Source organism: Misgurnus anguillicaudatus, chromosome 5 (genome assembly GCF_027580225.2).
Source record: "Misgurnus anguillicaudatus chromosome 5, ASM2758022v2, whole genome shotgun sequence".
Taxonomy (NCBI): domain Eukaryota; kingdom Metazoa; phylum Chordata; class Actinopteri; order Cypriniformes; family Cobitidae; genus Misgurnus; species Misgurnus anguillicaudatus.
This window is the reverse complement of record NC_073341.2, coordinates 15454986-15474642: the sequence shown is the minus strand read 5'-3', so window position 1 is coordinate 15474642 and position 19657 is coordinate 15454986. Positions and strand designations below refer to the sequence as shown.

Below are 19657 nucleotides of genomic sequence, written 5' to 3'. Positions count from 1 at the left end.
TCCATATACATGTCCTCATTGTGAAAAGGGTTTTAATCATAAATTGATACTTGAAAGTCATGTGAGAATTCACACTAGAGAGCATCCATACACATGTCTAGAGTGTGGAAAAAGTTTCATACACAAATCCAGTATTAACAACCACATGAGAATTCACACTGGAGAGCGTCCATTCACATGTCTTGAGTGTGGAAAGAGTTTCACACAGAAATCAGGGCTTAATCTGCACATGACAGTTCACACTGAGGAGCATCCGTATGCATGTCCTCATTGTAAAAAGAGTTTTAAACTGAAATCGAAACTTAATAGGCACATGAGAGTTCACATTAGAGAGCGTCCATACACATGTCTTCAGTGTGGCAAGAGTTTCTCATGGAGTGCTAGTCTTAGGATTCACATGAGAAATCACACTAAAGAACGTCCTTAAACATTGTCCTTAGTGTGAAAAGCATTTTTAAACAAAAAGAAAATCCTAAGGACCACATGAAAATTCACTAAGGAAGGAGTGATACTGTAAAAAATGCTTGCTGAAATTATAGTAACTTACACCAAATAGTCAAATACTGCAAATTAACAGTAAAACACTGTATTAATATCTCTAGTGCAATGTTTCTCAACTCCAGTCCTCGGGCTCCCTCCCAGATTGTTTTAGATGTCTTCTTATATAAAACACCTGATATTAATTAGGGAGACATTTCAGATATTCTGAGAGGGGGGCTCGAGCCGAGGACCGGAGTTGAGAAACAATGCACTAGTGCAATTTAGCTTGTTGTGGGTGCATTTACTGTGCATTTCATGCTGTGGGAGCAGAAATGTTATGGTCTTGACCTCCAGTGGTGTGAGACATTAAATATTTACACTGTAAAATGTATTGTTGTCCACATTTGTTTGCTTTTAAGCAGTGTGAACAAGGTTATGTTTAAAAGGTCAGATGAAAACATGTGATCAGCTAAAGGAAACAATAATTGCCATAATGCTGATATAAAACTAAACTAGCCGTTTCAATAAAACATCAATATCATCACACATATGAAATAAAGGCAAACTGGTTTTTAACAACTGAAGATGGTAATGGTATTACCACAACAACTACAACTGTAAGAGGAAAAATAAAACATGTATCCATCTGTTTGGCCCAATGGGGGAAACCAAACATCATGGCAGAAGGATCGTTGCGCGTTTGGTCTTTTCTGGTGCTTACAGATGACATTTTAAAATTATGCAACCTAATATCTGACTCCAAAAGATATAAACAATGCTGTACATAATTCTGAATCAAATTGATGTAATTATAGAATTTGGATAAACGTTTGATCATTCCATTTACTCATATTTACACTGAACTTGTTCATTCGATTACCAATGTTATATCAGCCACACCGGCCGTTGTGCGGTTCTGAAACATAAACTCAACCACACCAGAGGTCCTGACTTATATAGCCCTCGTATAGTAATCACAATTATACACAACTTAGTTAGGGTCAAATAATTAGTCTATTCGTGTAACCAGAGGAAATGGTTGAAGCAACTGCCCCATGCTGGTGTGCCCTTAATTATTATTAAGAAATACTTACGCAACCCTTACGGAACCACATATATTTGCATATTTCCTTATATGGAAGACAGGTTACATACACGTGACATGAACACAATGAGGGCACATTTTTATAAACGTTAACACCCCCACTTGCTCTCATAATGTACAATACTGTATATCATAACAACAATATATCAGTAACACATGAACAAACTTGTCTTTCTCTTGCGTTGCATTTACATGCCAAACATAAAACTCTTGAACTTTTCTAATTTAAATTTCGTCACTGGTTTAGTCAGAACATCAGCCACCATTTCTCCTGTGGGGCAATACTCAATTGTCACTTTGCCGTCACTGATTGCTGATCGGATGAAATTATATCTTATATCAACATGTTTACATCTTTGACAACATCAGGGTTCTCTGACAGAGCACTTGCACCTTGGTTATCCTCAAAAATGTGTACTGGCTCATATATGCAGTCATTTTCCAAGTCATTCAACAACTGTAGAAGATACATGCTTTCCTGTGTGGTTGCAGCCAGAGCCATATACTCTGCTTCACATGTTGATAAAGCAACTGTTGACTGTTTCTTTGACTTCCAGGAAATCAAAGGAACATTTGGAGTAAGACTAAAACAGTATCCTTTGGTACTCCACCTGTCATATATATCTGATGCACAATCAGCATCACTATATGCTACAAGTTTAAGTCCTTCTTCACTATTCCTGTAACATAGTTCATGATCAAATGTACTTTTTAAGTACCTCATCACATGCTTAACAGAAGACCAGTGTTGTTCCTTTGGATCCGACAGATACTGAGACTGTTTGCTAACAATCCAGCTTAAATCAGGTCTTGTACATGTCATTAGATAGATCAAACTACCAACTGCCTCACGGTACCTTTTAGAATCAACAGGATCACCATCATTGTTGTAGTCAAGCTTGTACTCACATGGTGTTAATCTGGGTTTACAATCTCTCTAGTATCTTTAAAATGTACTACTTCTGATTCACTTTAATGACTCCTTCATTTTGATTAAAATCAATTGCTAGGAAATGTTTGAGTTTTCCCAGACCTTTCATTTTAAATTTTGCTGTCAGCATCTTTTTCACCCAATTCAGTAAATCATTGTTACTTGCAGCCACAATCAGATTATCAACCCAGATTATTACAATCACTCTCTCTTTATCATTTTGTTTACTGTACACGCAGTGATCAGCTGAATTCTGCACAAAGTCATTCTCAATCAGACAATCATGTAGCATTTTGTTCCAGTTCCTTCTGGACTGTTTTAAACCATACAATGACCTGTTCAATTTACAGACTAGTTTTTCACCTATGTCTGACTCAATCTCAAATCCTTCTGGCTGTTCCAAATAGATCTCGAAATCAATTGGCGCATGCAAATATGCATTCTTTACATCCATCTGGTGGAGGTCTAGATCGTATTGTGCCGCCATTTGCATCAAAGCTCGTACCGAAGTGATATTTGCTGTTGGGGAAAAGTCTCCTTGTAATCTACACACATCACTTGACTGTAGCCTTTAGCTACATACCTGGCTTTGTATGTCTCAGTCTCATCTGCATTACTTTTGATGGAATATACCCATCTACCCCCCACTGCATGTTTACCTTCTGGAAGTGGAGTAAGAGTAAATGTGTCGTTCTCTTTTAGGGAGTAAATTTCCCCTTTCATGGCCTCAGCCCACATTTGTGACTAACTTGAGCTCACTGCTTCTTTGAACGTTTGTGGCAAATCACACATTCTGTAACAATAGTCAACATTGGTCAGAATCTGATCATCACATTCAGCATCAGAAACATAATCCATTAGATACTGAGGAGCTCTCCTATTTCTCTTAGGGTAACGTGTGTTTTCACTTCTCTCCGTCTCATTACCTTGATCTTTGGTCTCAACTTGAGGTTCAGTTTCTTTTGGGGTGTACTCAGTCACCTTCTCCTTTGGCTGGAAGGAAACATATCTTTCCCTATGGAAATTCTCATCTGATATTGAAATATCAGTCTGTGTTTGGTGTCCGGTAACACTCTTTGTCACAAATTTCACAAGCCTGTGTTTGAGGACTTTTCCGGTTTCTGGATAATAGACGGGATATGCAGGGCTGTTTTTATTATACTCTACAAAGACTCATTTTTCACATCGTGCATCAAGTTTCTTTTTGTCTTGCATGTACGCATAACATCCTGAACCAAACACCTTCATTTTTGAAAGATCAGGTTTTCTTCCAGTTAGAGCATGGTATGGGGTTTGCTGTATCCTATAGGGAGTATCTGGCAAACGCGAGCGTCTCAATCAACATCTCAACACTTGACTTCCGGTCTCAGGGTACGCTGGTGCGCTTTGCTGCCGCTCCTGTTACTGTTTTATTTGTTAATCAGACCTGCAAACTTGTTGCTTTTCGGCGACAATCGCCGTTTTCTTGGTCAATTAGGTCATTCACGTGAATCGCGTAGAACCGGAGAGTTTTTTTTTTTGAGGTGGTGGGGGGGTCGGGTCGGGAGGCTGCCTCTATCAAAATGACTAATGTTAGCTAACTTAGCAGGACGATTGTTAGCTAGGCTTATCGTTACCCGGGTGCTCTGCCAAAATTGCTTTTGCCAATTATGAAGCCTTTCATATTACTTGTAATGAATACATATTTTAGATTGAAGAAAACTCAATTTAGATCAAGTATGTTAAAAACATTTTTTAAGCCATTTCAAAATATTGATTTACACCAAATTCAGAAAAGATTTTTAATGAAATGCAAAAAAAATTAGTTTGAACTGAATAGTTTCTGAACATTAGGTCAATAAAATCTTTATTGTGAATAGTTACTTCAATTTTATTAAGTAATCCAATGTTTCACTTTTTACAGTGTATATAAGCATCAGAATCTAAGGGTGCCCAAGCAGTTTTGAAACAGGGCTCCCCATCTGAAGATATGACAGAATTGTTATTTTTTGCTTATAACTTTGGAAAACATTTGCTTAAAATCATGAAACTGATTTGTTTGGATTTTTTGGGTGATTCTGGATGAGATGATGCACAGTTTTCTTATGTTGGCCATTTCTTGAATTTGCCTAAAATGATGTAGTTTATGAAAAAGTGACAAAATCCAATAGCTAAAGTGAACTCAGAGTATCAAAGCACAGCAGCAAACAATCAACTGAAGATGTTTTATCTCACGCAGTTGATTATGTTGAATGGACAGAGCTTGAAACTACACTTACATGCTTTAACAGTGACTGGTGTAGGAAAGGATAAAAAAAGAGTCAATTTAACATCATCTGATTCTCCTTTTCTCCCCTATCTTTATATTAAATGCTAAAAGATATACATTTGGATTGGGTCATTAAGAATAAGAGAAAAAAACAAAGCAGAATGTAATGGCCCTTGATGGCCCATCCAATGCTGTGAGTTTGTGGCCATTTGCTTATGATTTAGCCAAGGGTTTAAGTCACAGATAAATGTCAAGGCGTGAACCATTTCTATGATAATGAAATGGTCTGGATGGGACACTTATGTTAATGAGATTATGGATTGGTGAAATTCCAGGATCAGGAGTGGCTTTCAATGTTTTGTTTAAAGTTAAGTGCTTTGTTTCCATTTTATAGGACCGCCCCTTAAAATGTGTATAAATGCAATGTAGTTCCAGCATCAGTTAGACTTGATGAATGCAGCGCCAGTAGCAGTCTCTCGGATTTAAAGACTTCACTATCTACAATAAAGACTACTACTGAAGACAATACAAGACTCCTGGTCTTCACTGGAAACAGTTTCCAACACTGACATTGATTGTTGGAAGAGTCGAGGTAATAAACTTGATAAAGCTGATTTTTTATTTTTCTATATTCTTCCTCTCACTGGAAATTGCATTTCTCTCAAGTTGAATTATCTTGAATAATATTATATACATTTTAATAACATTTTCCTTTATTTGATGTAAATAATATTGAATCTACACACAATTGTTGACATCATAATTATTTGTTCTGTATATTGGAGCACTTAATATTTTTTCAGTTTTAATAAATTTTCTTAAAGTTGTTAATGTTAAAATGTATAAATTTATGTTTTGATTAAAGAGAAGACTGAGACATGAGTGATCCAGACATATGCCGAATTAAACAAGAAGACACAGAGGAACACAAAGGTTAGTGTCTATTTGTGTTTCTGCATTTATAATTGGTGAGAAACATCAAGGTAAAATTTCAGCCGGTTCATCGGATTTGAATCATAGTAAAAAATCATATCTAACTTTTAGAGGTATAGCATTTTTCTGAAGGTTAATGATATTAACATGAGAATGACAGAAAAAACACCAAATTCTTTTGTTTCATTTTAGACTTAATGGATTTGAAAGTTGAAAGTGATGAACTGAATGAAGTTGAGAAAAAAAACTACTCTCAGACACCTCATCATTTCAAAATGAGAGAAACATCCAGTAGCTTGCAGATGGAAAATACTTTCTCTCTAAATAGAAAGCAAAGTACAGAAGCGGGCAAATCCTCACCTCACTGTGAGAACAGTTTTACACTTAAAAGACATTCTGAGGAACATGTGAGAATTCCGACTGGAGATCGCCCATACAAATGTCTTCAATGTGGAAAGAGTTTCGCACGGAAATCAAATCTTGATGTGCACATGAGAGTTCACACTGGAGAGCGTCCATACCCATGTCTTCAATGTGGAAAGAGTTTCAAACAGAAACAAAAACTTGAAAGGCACACGAGAATTCACACTGGAGAGCATCCATACTCATGTCTTGAGTGTGGAAAGAGTTTCATAGAAAAAGTAAGTCTTAACAGGCACATGAGAGTTCACACTGGACAGTATCCATATACATGTCCTCATTGTGAAAAGGGTTTTAATCAGAAATTGATACTTGAAAGTCATGTGAGAATTCACACTGGAGAGCATCCATACACATGTCTAGAGTGTGGAAAAAGTTTCATACACAAATCCAGTCTTAACAAGCACATGAGAATTCACACTGGAGAGCGTCCATTCACATGTCTTGAGTGTGGAAAGAGTTTCACACAGAAATCAGGGCTTAATCTGCACATGACAGTTCACACTGAGGAGCATCCGTATGCATGTCCTCATTGTAAAAAGAGTTTTAAACTGAAATCGAAACTTAATGTGCACATGAGAGTTCACATTGGAGAACGTCCATACACATGTCTAGAGTGTGGAAAGAGTTTCATATACAAATTCAATCTTAACAAGCACATGAGAATTCACACTGCAGAGCATCATACATGTCTTGAGTGTGGAAAGAGTTTCATAGACAAAGTCAATCTTAACAGGCACATGAGAGTTCACACTGGAGAGCGTCCATACACGTGTCTCCAGTGTGGAAAGAGTTTTACAGACAAAGTAATTCTTGACGGGCACATGAAAATTCATACTGGGGATCGTCAACACTCATGTCTTCAGTGTGGAAAGAGTTTTATAGGCAAATCACAGCTTATTGTGCACATGAGAGTTCACACTGGAGAGCGTCCATTCACATGTCTTGAGTGTGGAAAGAGTTTCATATGCAAAGCCAATCTTAACAGGCACATGACAGTTCACACTGGAGAGCGTCCATACACATGTCTTCAGTGTGGAAAGAGTTTTACAGACAAAGTAATTCTTGACGGGCACATGACAATTCATACTGGGGATCGTCAACACTCATGTCTTCAGTGTGGAAAGAGTTTCATACAGAAATCAGAGCTTATTGTGCACATGAGAGTTCACTCTGGAGAGCGTCCATATTCATGTCCTCATTGTGAAAAGGGTTTCAAACAGAAATCGACACTTGAAAGTCATATGAGAATTCACACTGGAGAGCGTCCATACATATGTCATCAGTGTGGAAAGAGTTACATACAGAAATCAAATCTTAAACGCCACATGAGACTTCACACTGGAGAGCGTCCATACTCATGTCTTCAGTGTGGAAAGAGTTACATACAGAAATCAAATCTTAAACGCCACATGAGACTTCACACTGGAGAGCGTGCTTAAACATTGTCCTTAGTGTGAAAAGCATTTTTAAACAAAAAGAAAATCCTAAGGACCACATGAAAATTCACTAAGGAAGGAGTGATACTGTAAAAAATGCTTGCTGAAATTATAGTAACTTACATCAAATAGTCAAATACTGCAAAATAACAGTAAAACACTGTATTAATAACTGTAGTGCAGTGTTTCTCAACTCCAGTCCTCGGGCTCCCTCCCAGATTGTTTTAGATGTCTTCTTATATAAACACCTGATATTAATTAGGGAGACATTTCAAATATTCTGAGAGGGGGGCTCGAGCCGAGGACCAAAGTTGAGAAACAATGCACTAGTGCAATTTAGCTTGTTGTAAATGCATTTACTGTACATTTCATACTGTAAGAACAGCAATTTTATGGCCTTAACCTCCAGTAATGTGAGACATTAAATATTTACACTGTAAAATGTATTGTTGTCCACATTTATTTACTTTTAAACAGTATGAACAAGGTTATGTTTAAAAGGTCAGATGAAAACATGTGATCAGCTAAAAGAAACACCAATTGCCATAATGCTGATATAAAACTAAACTAGCTGTTTCAGTAAAACATCAATATTATCACACATATGAAATAAAGGCAAACTGGTTTTTAACAACTGAAGATGGTAATGGTATTACCACAACAACTACAACTGTAAGAGGAAAAATAAAACATGTATCCATCCGTTTGGCCCAATGGGGGAAACCAAACATCATGGCAGAAGGATCGTTGCGCGTTTGGTCTTTTCTGGTGCTTACAGATGACATTTTAAAATTATGCAACCTAATATCTGACTCCAAAAGATATAAACAATGCTGTACATAATTCTGAATCAAATTGATGTAATTATAGAATTTGGATAAACGTTTGATCATTCCATTTACTCATATTTACACTGAACTTGTTCATTCGATTACCAATGTTATATCAGCCCACACCGGCCGTTGTGTGGTTCTGAAACATAAACTCAACCACACCAGAGGTCCTGACTTATATAGCCCTCGTATAGTAATCACAATTATACACAACTTAGTTAGGGTCAAATAATTAGTCTATCTGTGTAACCAGAGGAAATGGTTGAAGCAACTGCCCCATGCTGGTGTGCCCTTAATTATTATTAAGAAATACTTACGCAACCCTTACAGAACCACATTTATTTGCAAATTTCCTTATATGGAAGACAGGTTACATACACGTGACATGAACACTATGAGGGCACATTTTTTATAAACGTTAACACCCCCACTTGCGCTCATAATGTACAATACTGTATATCATAACAACAATATATCAGTAACACATGAACAAACTTGTCTTTCTCTTTCGTTGCATTTACATGCCAAACATAAAACTCTTGAACTTTTCTAATTTAAATTTCGTCACTGGTTTAGTCAGAACCTCAGCCACCATTTCTCCTGTGGGGCAATACTCAATTGTCACTTTGCCGTCACTGATCGGATGAAATAGTATCTTATATCAACATGTTACAAGTCATTCAACAACTGTACAAGATACATGCTTTCCTGTGTTGTTGCAGCCAGAGCCATATACTCTGCTTCACATGTTGATAAAGCAACTGTCGACTGTTTCTTTGACTTCCAGGAAATCAAAGGACCATTTGGCGTAAGACTAAAACAGTATCCTGTGGTACTCCTCCTGTCATTTAGATCTGATGCCCAATCAGCATCACTATATGCTACAAGTTTAAGTCCTTCTTCACTTTTCCTGTAACATAGTTCATGATCAATTGTACTTTTTAAGTACCTAATCACATGCTTAACAGAAGACTAGTGTTGTTCCTTTGGATCCGACAGATACTGAGACTGTTTGCTAACAATCCAGCTTAAATCAGGTCTTGTACATGTCATTAGATAGATCAAACTACCAACTGCCTCACGGTACTTTTTAGAATCAACAGGATCACCATCATTGTTGTAGTTAAGCTTGTGCTCACATGGTGTTAATCTGGGTTTACAATCTCTCTAGTATCTTTAAAATGTACTTCTTCTGATTCACTTTAATGACTCCTTCATTTTGATGAAAATCAATTCCTAGGAAAGGAGACAGAAAGGAGATAGAAAAGAAGAACTTATACAACCTTGTGGAGCTCCAGTACTACTTACTGCAACATCAGATAACACAGAGTTAATTTTTACTTGTTGCGTCCTGTTTGTTAAGAAGGAATGATACCAATATATTAGAGAAGAATTAACATTTAAACTTTAAACTTAAAATTCCTGTTTCTGGATAATAGACGGGATATGCAGGGCTGTTTTTATCATACCCTACAAAGACTCCTTTTTCACATCGTGCATCCAGTTTCTTTTTGTCTTGCATGTACGCATAACATACTGAACCAAACACCTTCATTTTTGAAAGATCAGGTTTTCTTCCAGTTAGAGCATGGTATGGGGTTTGCTGTATCCTATAGGGAGTATCTGGCAAATGCGAGCGTCTAAATCAACGTCTCAACACTTGACTTCTGGTCTCAGGGTACGCTGGCGCGCTTTGCTGCCGCTCCTGTTACTGTTTTATTTTTTTATATCTTTTTATTTTAAGTTCCTTTTAGACTATACTGTAGTGGGCCCTGGATTACCGCGTTGATTCAACTGTCTGTGAGGATTTTAAGAGTTCGAGCTCGTAGTGTGCTACGGAGATTTGCTTGGAAAACGTGCAGTGTTTAACTCTGGTTGAGCTGCAACCTGGCTGTGTGTGGATTGCAGGGGAGAATGCGCTACGGAGGGTCACCTGGACTAGTCTGCAGCGTGTAAACTTCGGTTCATTGCGTCTGCTGGCTGAGTGTGTGGATTGTTCGACACTGTGGTTGGTGTGTTACGGAGCTCCATACGCCTTGACTCGTGAACAGGCATTCATCGATCATGCCGCTAAGGTACACTACACGTACGCTTTTGGCTTTAAAACATAACTGTTATTCTCTAGCTAAAGACTCTTATAATCTCTGTCGAGATATTGGTCTGTTACGTCCCAAGCGATATATCCATTGGGGCGTGAGGTGCAGCTTTGCTGTTACATCCTCTCCTAACATCTTTGCCCCCATTTGCCGACGTAAGACCAACAAACTGTCCCATACTGGTGTGGTTTTTAGTAATTTGATATCGGTTCCGTGCATGGATGTTAAACCTCTGACGGCGTCGTTACAATGTCAGGCCTACGCTGCTTTATTTAATGCGCGCTCTGTGAACAATAAAGCATTGCTCTTATCGGATTTCATTACAGACAAAAATCTGGACTTGTTGCTTGGCATAAGGGAAACAATGGGTTCCTGTTTAATCAGATCACTCCTGCGGGTTTTGGAGTATTAGATCTTCCAAGATTATCTGGTAGAGGTGGAGGCATCATTGTTGTTTACAACTTAAAATTTTGTACAAGCACTGTGACTGTTCCCCAGTATTCATCATCAGTATTCATGAATGTCTGGTTATTAGTATTTCTGCCCCTGTATCCACCATCATTGCTACACTCTACAGACCGCCTAAGACTAGGACACATGCTACTTTTTTTCTGAGTTTGCAGACTTTTTGTGAATGCTGGCTTTAAAGTTTGACAGAGTTTTAATTGTGGGAGACTTTAATATCCATGTTGACCGGAGTGATTCAGTCGATGCTAAGGAGTTTGTGTCACTAATTGACTGTTTTAATTTCATGCAGTTTGTTGCTGGCCCAACCCATAATAAGGGTCACACGCTGGATCTTGTGATAGCTAATGGCTCTTTTGTATCACAGTTTTTATCTATTGACATTGGCTTGTCTGATCATTCAGCTGTCTGTTTTAACCTTGAATTATATCACTCAAATGAGCCTTCCACCCGAACAGTATCTTTTCGGAAGTGGAAGTCTATCGATCAGGCAGCTTTCTCCATCTCTGTGGTATCCACCCTAAGTGATCTTCATCAACTACCATTGGAGGAAAAAGTTTTGCAGCTTAACTCAACTTTAGCTGCTAATCTTGACATTTTTGCTCCTCGAAGGTCACGCAAGGTCACATGCCCATTCCGCTCCGTGGTATAACGACAATCTGCGCTCAAAAAAGTCTGCTTGTCGGCAAATGGAACGTAAATGGCGCCTTACTGGTCAGAGTGTCTATTATCAAGAATATAAGGTCCATTTGGGGGGCTATCAAACTCTCTTGGAAGTGGGGGCTGAATGATCATCGTATTACTCTCAGACTATTGTAAATAATCAAAATAATCCCAGGCATCTGTTCCAAACCATAAACAAGGGGCTTCAAGTTAATTCTGTAACTCATTTGCCTGGCTCCCAGCAGCTCTGTGATTTTTTCTTACATTTTTTTTAACTCAAAGGTTGCTAATACCCGCAAAGAAATTGAAGCTAACGCTGACTGTGCTACTTCATTTCTTTACACATCTGGGTTCACTAGTGTTCCTTTAACTCATTTCTCACTACTTGATTCTGAGGCTCTCACAAGGGAGGTATCAAACACAAAATCATCCACCTGTTTGCTGGATCCAATTCCTACAGATTTATTTAAAGCATGCTTCTCTGTGTATCATAAATGAATCACTGGAAACTGGAGTCGTACCAGCAGTACTAAAGACTGCTGCTGTTATGCCGGTGCCAAAGAAAGACAATGTTCCTATGGATGATTTTAAGAATTTTTTCCCCATTTCTAATCTTCCTTGCTTGGCAAAAGTGTGAGCGTGTTGTTGCTTCCCAACTCAGTAATCATTATTAATAACTAATAATCTGTTTTAACCCCTTCAGTCAGGTTTTCGCAAATGTCACAGCACTGAAACGGCCTTGGTCAAAGTTACCAATGACTTGCTGATGGCTGCAGATTCTGGAGCTCTCACTTTTAATTCTTCTGGATCTTAAAGCAGCCTTTGACACTGTGGATTACGGCCTTTTACTAGCTCGACTAGAAACTACATTTGGGGAGTCTGGGACAGTTTTGGAATGGTTTAAATCGTATTTTACTTACCGTTCCCAATTTGTATCGATGGGTGGCTTTAGCTCTGTTTCTTGTCCGGTTACTGGTGTCCCTCAGAGATCTGTTTTGGGTCCTTTACTTTTTAATATTTATTTATATCCATTTGGGCATCTTCTGTGATCGCTTGGTCTTAATTATCATTTCTATGCTGACGATACCTAAATTTATATCCATTCTAAACCTGGAGAAGATATTGATTCTTGTTACCTTGCTGGCTGTATTTCTGAGATTAAACTATGGATGAATAATAACTTTCTGTGCTTGAATGGTGGAAAAACGGAGGTTATGCTTATAGGGTCTCGGCATCGAGTTTGCAAAGCGACTACTCTGACATTGTCTGTTGATGGCACTGTTTTAGAGTCTCAAAGTAAAATCAGGAACCTTGGTGTATTTTTTGACACCAGCCTCACTTTTGATTCTTCTGTCCAGAGTATTGTGAAGGCGTCCCTTTTCCATCTCAGAAATATAGCTAGAATACACCCAATGTTAAGCATATCGGTCGCTGAAAGGTTAATTAATTATTTTGTGATTTCACGTCTGGACTATTGCAATGCAGTTTTAGCTGGAGTTTCTAAAGCTACGATTAGTAAATTGCAATATGTCCAGAATTCTGCTGCCCGGATCCTGACTGGAACTAGGAAATTTGAACATATTACACCGGTTCTGAAATCTCTGCACTGTTGATTTTAGGGTCATGATGTTAACCTACAAGGCGCTGCGTGGCCTAGCTCCGCAGTACTTATCTGATTTATTGACCACTTATTCTCCAAATCGTAGCCTGCGCTCCTCACAGTGTAATTTGCTAGTCGTTCCACAATCACATCTTAAATCTAAGGGCAAAAAGGGCTTTCTCTGTGTATGCTCCCACACTTTGGAACTCTCTTGCTCTTGAACTCAGGGAAGCACAGACTCTCAGATCTTTTAAAGCTCTTCTTTTAAAATTGCATTTGATTGCTGAGCTTGTGATCGTTTTATAGTTATTTTTTACTGTTTCTTATTTATTTTTGCTTGCTGAATGTTTTATTGTATTGTGATTTAATGTACAGCGCTTTGAGAAGCTGCTTTTAAAGGCGCTTTATAAAAATAAAGTTTATTATTATTATTATAATTATTATCCTGTCATTATAGCACCCGTTGCGTATTACTGCAGCAGTCATTACAGCATAGGTCCACAACATCTGAGGTAGTTTGCTCTCCAGAAGCAAACATCTTGCCATCTCAAACAGCGTTCTCCAATTCCTCTCAGCTGTCCCATTTTGATGGGGTGAATGGGGTGCCGAGGTCTCATGTCGAATGCAGTTCTTGCTCAATAGTGACTGAAACTCTTTTGCCATGAACTCTGTGCCATTATCTGATCTCACACACTTTATAGTCCCATAAGGGCCTGTATAAGAACTTTTCAGTAGCTTTCACAGTATCAATCATAGCTTTTAAAAAATACCCAACTACTGCACCCGAGTAATCATCAGTAAATGCTAGAGCATATTTGAAACCATCTTTAGCTTCTGGGTCAATAGGACCAAGTAGATCTGTGTGCACGAGTTCAAGAGCAGCTTTGGCCCGTGTATCAGGCTTCCTATTTCTAAACTGTACAAATTTACCCTGTTTGCAGATTTCACAGTTTAGCTTAGATTTATAAATCTTACCCTTAATTTTCATTCCCTCAACAACATCCTGCAATTTCGAGACATCATCATAGTTGCAGTGTCCAAGGATCTCATGCTAAGTTTGAATGTCATAACAACATTACAACTGTCATTGTCCATGTTAACAGTGTTCAAATAGTACAGTCTATTGTACTCTTGTATGTTAAACTTCGTACCGTTGCTGTGAATGAGTTTGTCGTGTCCTTGTTGAAAGTTGGTCGAAGCTCCGTTTGTCGTTGCTGCTTTAACAGAAAAGATATCCTGGGGGTATGATGGAATGTACAAGGCGCCTTTCAGCGTCGCATTCACCTGTCGTCCCTCGCTGTTGACCAGACACACTTCCGCGTCACCTCTTTTTAACGCCACTCTGCTCGCTCTGGTCCTGTTAGCCAACTCAATGTAGTGTTTCTCCGGCTGAAATTTGTTGTCAAACTTTTTGAATTTCCCGATGTCTGTAATAATGTTCGATGTCGCACCAGTGTCAACCATAAGTCCCTTTTGTCGCACATTGTAGAAATGACACTCACTCGTTTTAAAAACAAATGTGTGTGCATCGTTCTCTTCATTATCAATCGCTTGTTTTACATTGTCTCTTTTATGTCTGCAATTTTTATCTCTGTGCGTTGAGCTTTTACAGTAACTACACCAGAGTCTTTTGCGATTTGGGGTCAGGCAAGCACGAGCCTTATGTCCCTTCCGACCACAGGTATAGCACGTAATGTCCGAGTCTGTGAGTTGTTCTCTCCCCATCCATTCCGGTGCTGAGGCACACACTTTCATCACTTTATCATCACTCGTGCTGGTGTGAAACTTTTCTGTACTTTCAAAACTTCTCAACTTAGTCTTGAAATCTGAGAACATCATGTTTTCATCACTTTGTGTGACATGAATGGCGAACGGTTTAAATGAGTCTGGCAAACCTTTTAAACATATAGCAATTAACAGTCCATCACTAAGACTCACTAAATTTTTTTACAGTGTACTTTATTTTTTAAATGACTTGAGTTCATGCTTTTTGCTGAGCACAATAGCAAGCAGGTACTCATGAAGAGCGGGGAGAAGCGCGTGCAGATGAGCGCGCATATCAGACGTGCACACTAAAGAATGATGGGTTTAATTATGTGTCACTTCATTTCCTGACAGTTTCACTTGTTACGTGAGGACAATAAATCACTGACAAGACGACGCACAAATTACATACAATATCATTTCCTAACTAAATCTGAGAGAATGAAAAACCATCCAAATATTTTTTCCTCCCTAAGATAGCCCGACGGGCAGGGCAGAGATACATTGATTTTGGTGGTAGCTCGAATTAACAATAGCCCCGGGACGTCAGGCTAGCGATTTTGCGAGCCCTGCAAAAAATGTTATATTCAGGAGTTATAAACAAAACAATAACTTCTAATAACTGTAGCCCATTGATAAAATGTGCAAACAAGCAAGGACTTTTGGTTGGTGGTACACGGAGCTGGTGAACAGGTGAAGGGAGACCACAGGCTCGTCCAGGACTGGAAATAATAACACTGTAAAAATTTGCTGTAATTATGCAGCTGGTTGCCAGTAAGTTACTGTAGAAGATAAAGACTGAAAATGTTTCATGTTCATTTAACTTTGAACAAACTGTTGCCAGTAAATAACATAAATGTAAAATCTACAGTAAGATACTGGCAGCTATTTGCTAGTAATACCCAGTAATACTGTAATTTCTACAGAAATTCTTTACAGTGTATAGACAGAGTCAATTTTCAGGGATTTATTTTGTTCTGTTTATGTATTGTTAAAGTAATGTACATAAAGATATGAACAATGTATATACAGTTATGTGGAACTGCTTTTTTTTTACAGATTTTTTAATCTTAAATCTCACTTTGACTGCCCACACACAGTACAATTACATAACAATTAACAACTTGGTTAAGTTGATAGTTTTATTCAGTAAAGACAAAGACTTGTTTAAGGTGCATTTAGCTTTGAACAAACTGTTGCTAGTAAATAACTTTAAATCAACAGTAAGTTACTGGCAAACAGCTGCATAACTTCAGCAAATGTTACAGTTTAGGTTTTAGGAATAACTCAATGGTAATGCAGGTCCTAGTCCAAGCTACTGTCCTGTCCAGGCTGGACTACTGCAATGCGCTACTGGCTGGGCTTCCAGCCTGCACGACCAAACCCCTACAGATGATTCAGAACGCAGCGACAAGAGTGGTCTTCAATGAGCCAAAGAGGGCGCACGTCACTTCTTTCTCTGTCAAGTTACACTGGCTTCCTATAGCAGCTTGCAAAAAAAACCCATCTCTTCCGCCATTACCTCACTTGCTAATAAAGAACTTACTATCTTTCTCTATTTTTCCCTTTCTCTTTATCTGTACATTTCTTAAAAAAAATACTAACCAATCATCGTCTATGTATACTGTGTGGGACTTGATGGGACTATTTCCAGTACACTTATGTATTGCTGTTCTTGTGTTGCTATAATTGCTTCTATTGTTTACCTCATTTGTAAGTCGCTTTGGACAAAAGTGTCTGCTAAATGACTAAATGTTAATGTAAAGCTCATTGAAATGTTTTTGACACTAGGACCCTGTCCCAAATGGCACACTCCAGACCTGTGGTCCTCCTCAGAGTCCACACTTTGATGACATCATGTAGTGCAGACTTATATGGAGCCTTGATGGGAGTCCACGTGGGTGCATCGGGGTCGTATGTTGGGACAGACTCGAGCGTCACGCCGGAAATAGCAGGAGTGTAACGTCCATACCGCCACACCGCCAGAGGGAGCCCTCGCCGGAGTACTGACTTGGCGCCGCCCTCTGCTTCTCTGCTTGTTTCCTGTTTGGCCTTATTTAAGATTCAAGCTAGCCTAGTGCTAGCGCGAAGTATTGCCAGTTTTACCTGCATACCGAGCGTTTTCTGAGTGTTTTTCTGACTGCCTGTTGTTGTGATCATCTGCCTGTTTATTCCTTTTATCTGCCCTTTGTTTTGTTTTCCTGGATTGGACTGCCTATCTGTGTTTTGATCTGCCTGCCTGAACTCTGACTACTCTTCTGCCTCACGTCTTGGGTTTGTTTGCCTGATTGGTTTGTTTTAATAAACACCGCAAAATGGATCCCAGTGTTTCTGAGCATTCCTTACAAAGAAAAGTTGCCCGTCAGTGTAAACTCCTCCCTTCCGTTGTTGGATTGGTCCGTTGTTGGATCTGGCTCTTTCACAAGGACTTCTGGTTTGGTAAAGTGCGCGAAGCCTGATGCAGTGCAGGCTTCGCTGAAGACTGCATCAAGGGGGCAAAGAAGGCGCTGATGAGCACACTTCAAAGCGTAAAAATGATAGATGGGATACCCTACGGACTCATAGACTAAGCGAGCACGCGCAATTTAAGGCCACGAGACGGAAAGTTCACATTTGGGACAGGGCAAAAGTCAAAGAAGGTGAAGTGAGACATTTGACCAAAGAAATTGGGGATTAAAACACTGAATAGAAACTCTTTCAGTTTTTTTTATAAAGACAAAAGAATAATAATTAGAGGACCATAACCTGGCTTTAGGTCAATGTGTGCCAGGACGCTGAAACTTGAATGGGGCAGAGCCACAAAAAACAGAGACAATACACTGAATTGATGCTTAAAAGAGGTGAATAAACAAATACTATCATTTTGTTTTTTTCTCTAAATAAATTCTCATGTCATGATTAAGAACATTTGAAAACATTTAAATAAGAAATAACACACTTTTTGTCATCGTGGAATCAATTCATTTGAACTTTACAAGTGCTTTAAATGAGACCAAACGTGCAAGGTTTTCATGAGCTCTTTCTGAGTTTGGTTAAGACATTTATTTTTTTTTCAAAAGTAGGGTAACCGGTTAAAATGTATTAACAATGTGTTACTGGTTTGGTAGTGTAATGCTTATTTGTTTTACATTTATAACATCTATAACATGTATTTAGTGCCCATCAACAGTGTCACATTTTTCTGTTTTAGGAGTCTTACAAGTCTAAAATGCAAGCCAAACCAAAGTGTCAAGCACAATGTTTTTACATCGGTCTTGACTTCACGCACGAACCCTGTAAAAGAGCTTGACTAATGTCCGCACACAGGAATACATCAGCCACCAGCTAAGCTTAAATGGCTCTGACTAAGCGAAGCTTAATAAAGCTTAATAAAAACCTCCTCACGACGCTCAGTCACTACTTCTTTTCTTGGCCTGACTGCGTGAAATTCAAAGTTCATTCCCACTTACGCCTCAATTGTAGAACCTCTTCGTGCTCTACTTCGAAAGTCTACTGGTTTACATTGGACTGAGGAGGCTCAGGAAAACTTAAAGACATAATAGCTACAAGCCCTGCTCTTGCCTTGTTCAACCCTTCCTTTCCAGCAGTCGTCACCACTGAAGTGTCAGATTACGGCATTGGCGCTGTGCTGACACAGATCCAGGGCCAGACAGTTGCATTCGCTTCTAGAGCACTAACCGAGTGCGAACTCACATACTCTACAATTGAAAAAGAGGCTTTAGCACGTGTCTGGGCAACTGAAAAGTGGCACACTTACTTGTGGGGTTGTCACTTTACTTTAATAACGGACCACGGCCCACTGACTACCTTACCAAAGGCCCTGGACGTGCAGGCATGAGAATAGTCCGATGGTCTGCTGCTAGCCTGTTGTGTTTTAACTATAACATTGAATACAAACCAGGGCAAGAGAATGTTACAGCCAATTGCTTGTAATGTCTGCCTCTTCCCATTACAGAAGAACATCAAGATCCTGAGCTGGAAATTGTGGCTGTTGAGTCAGCTGACTTTGCAGCTGTCACTGCTGAAGAGCTCTCAAGAGCCTGTGATGCATGCCCTGTGCTACAGAAGATGAGATTCTACATTTCTAAAAGATGGACTGGGAGTGCAAAAAAACCTAGACCCTGTCATCACACCTTACTTTCGTATACAGAATGAACTGGCTGTGCAGGAACGTTACATAATTCTCGGCACTCATCGCTGTGATTGTACCACAAGCTCTGCAATCAAAGCTCATTCAGTTAGCTCATGACACACACCAAGGGATTGTTCACACAAAACAAAGACTATGAGACTTGTATTGGTGGCTTGGCATAGATTAACAGGTTGAGTCTGCCATTAAGTCATGCTCTACCTGCCTGCAGCAAGACAAAACTGCCATCACCCGTGCTCCCCTGCTACAACCTGTGCCTACTCCAACTGCAGCCTGGGAAAAGGTAGCTGTGGATATCGTGGGACCTATTCAAACTGCACCTCCTGACTGCCGTTTTGCAATAACTCTCATTGACTACTATAACTGATGGCCTGAGATTGCCTTCAGCTCAGGTATTACCTCTATGACTGTTATAAACTTTCTTGCCACTGTGTTTAGTAGAGAAGGAAATCCACTCGAACTGGTCACTGACAATTGCCCTCAGTTTGTTTCAGCTCAGTTTGAATCCTTCTTTGCTGACAAAGATATCA

The 19657-nt window shown here is 39.1% G+C and overlaps 2 protein-coding genes across 6 annotated transcripts in view; both read left to right on the top strand.

The window, feature by feature from the left end:
* LOC129415004 (uncharacterized) overlaps nucleotides 1-19657 on the top strand; it is a 95561-nt gene that overhangs the window by 25870 nt on the left and 50034 nt on the right. The gene's annotated exons all lie outside the window — the stretch shown is intronic.
* LOC129414596 (uncharacterized) overlaps nucleotides 1-19657 on the top strand; it is a 79632-nt gene that overhangs the window by 25875 nt on the left and 34100 nt on the right. The window contains exons 1-2 of one of the 5 annotated variants that reach the window (XM_073867620.1): nucleotides 4119-5356; nucleotides 5630-5697. The exons of 3 other annotated variants lie outside the window; for them this stretch is intronic. In XM_073867620.1, the coding sequence (XP_073723721.1) occupies nucleotides 5643-5697 (55 nt within the window). In that variant the 5' untranslated portion in view covers nucleotides 4119-5356; nucleotides 5630-5642. Of the gene's footprint in view, nucleotides 1-4118; nucleotides 5357-5629; nucleotides 5698-19657 lie in introns of those variants that run through there. One more of the 5 variants, XM_073867622.1, reaches the window with a different exon arrangement.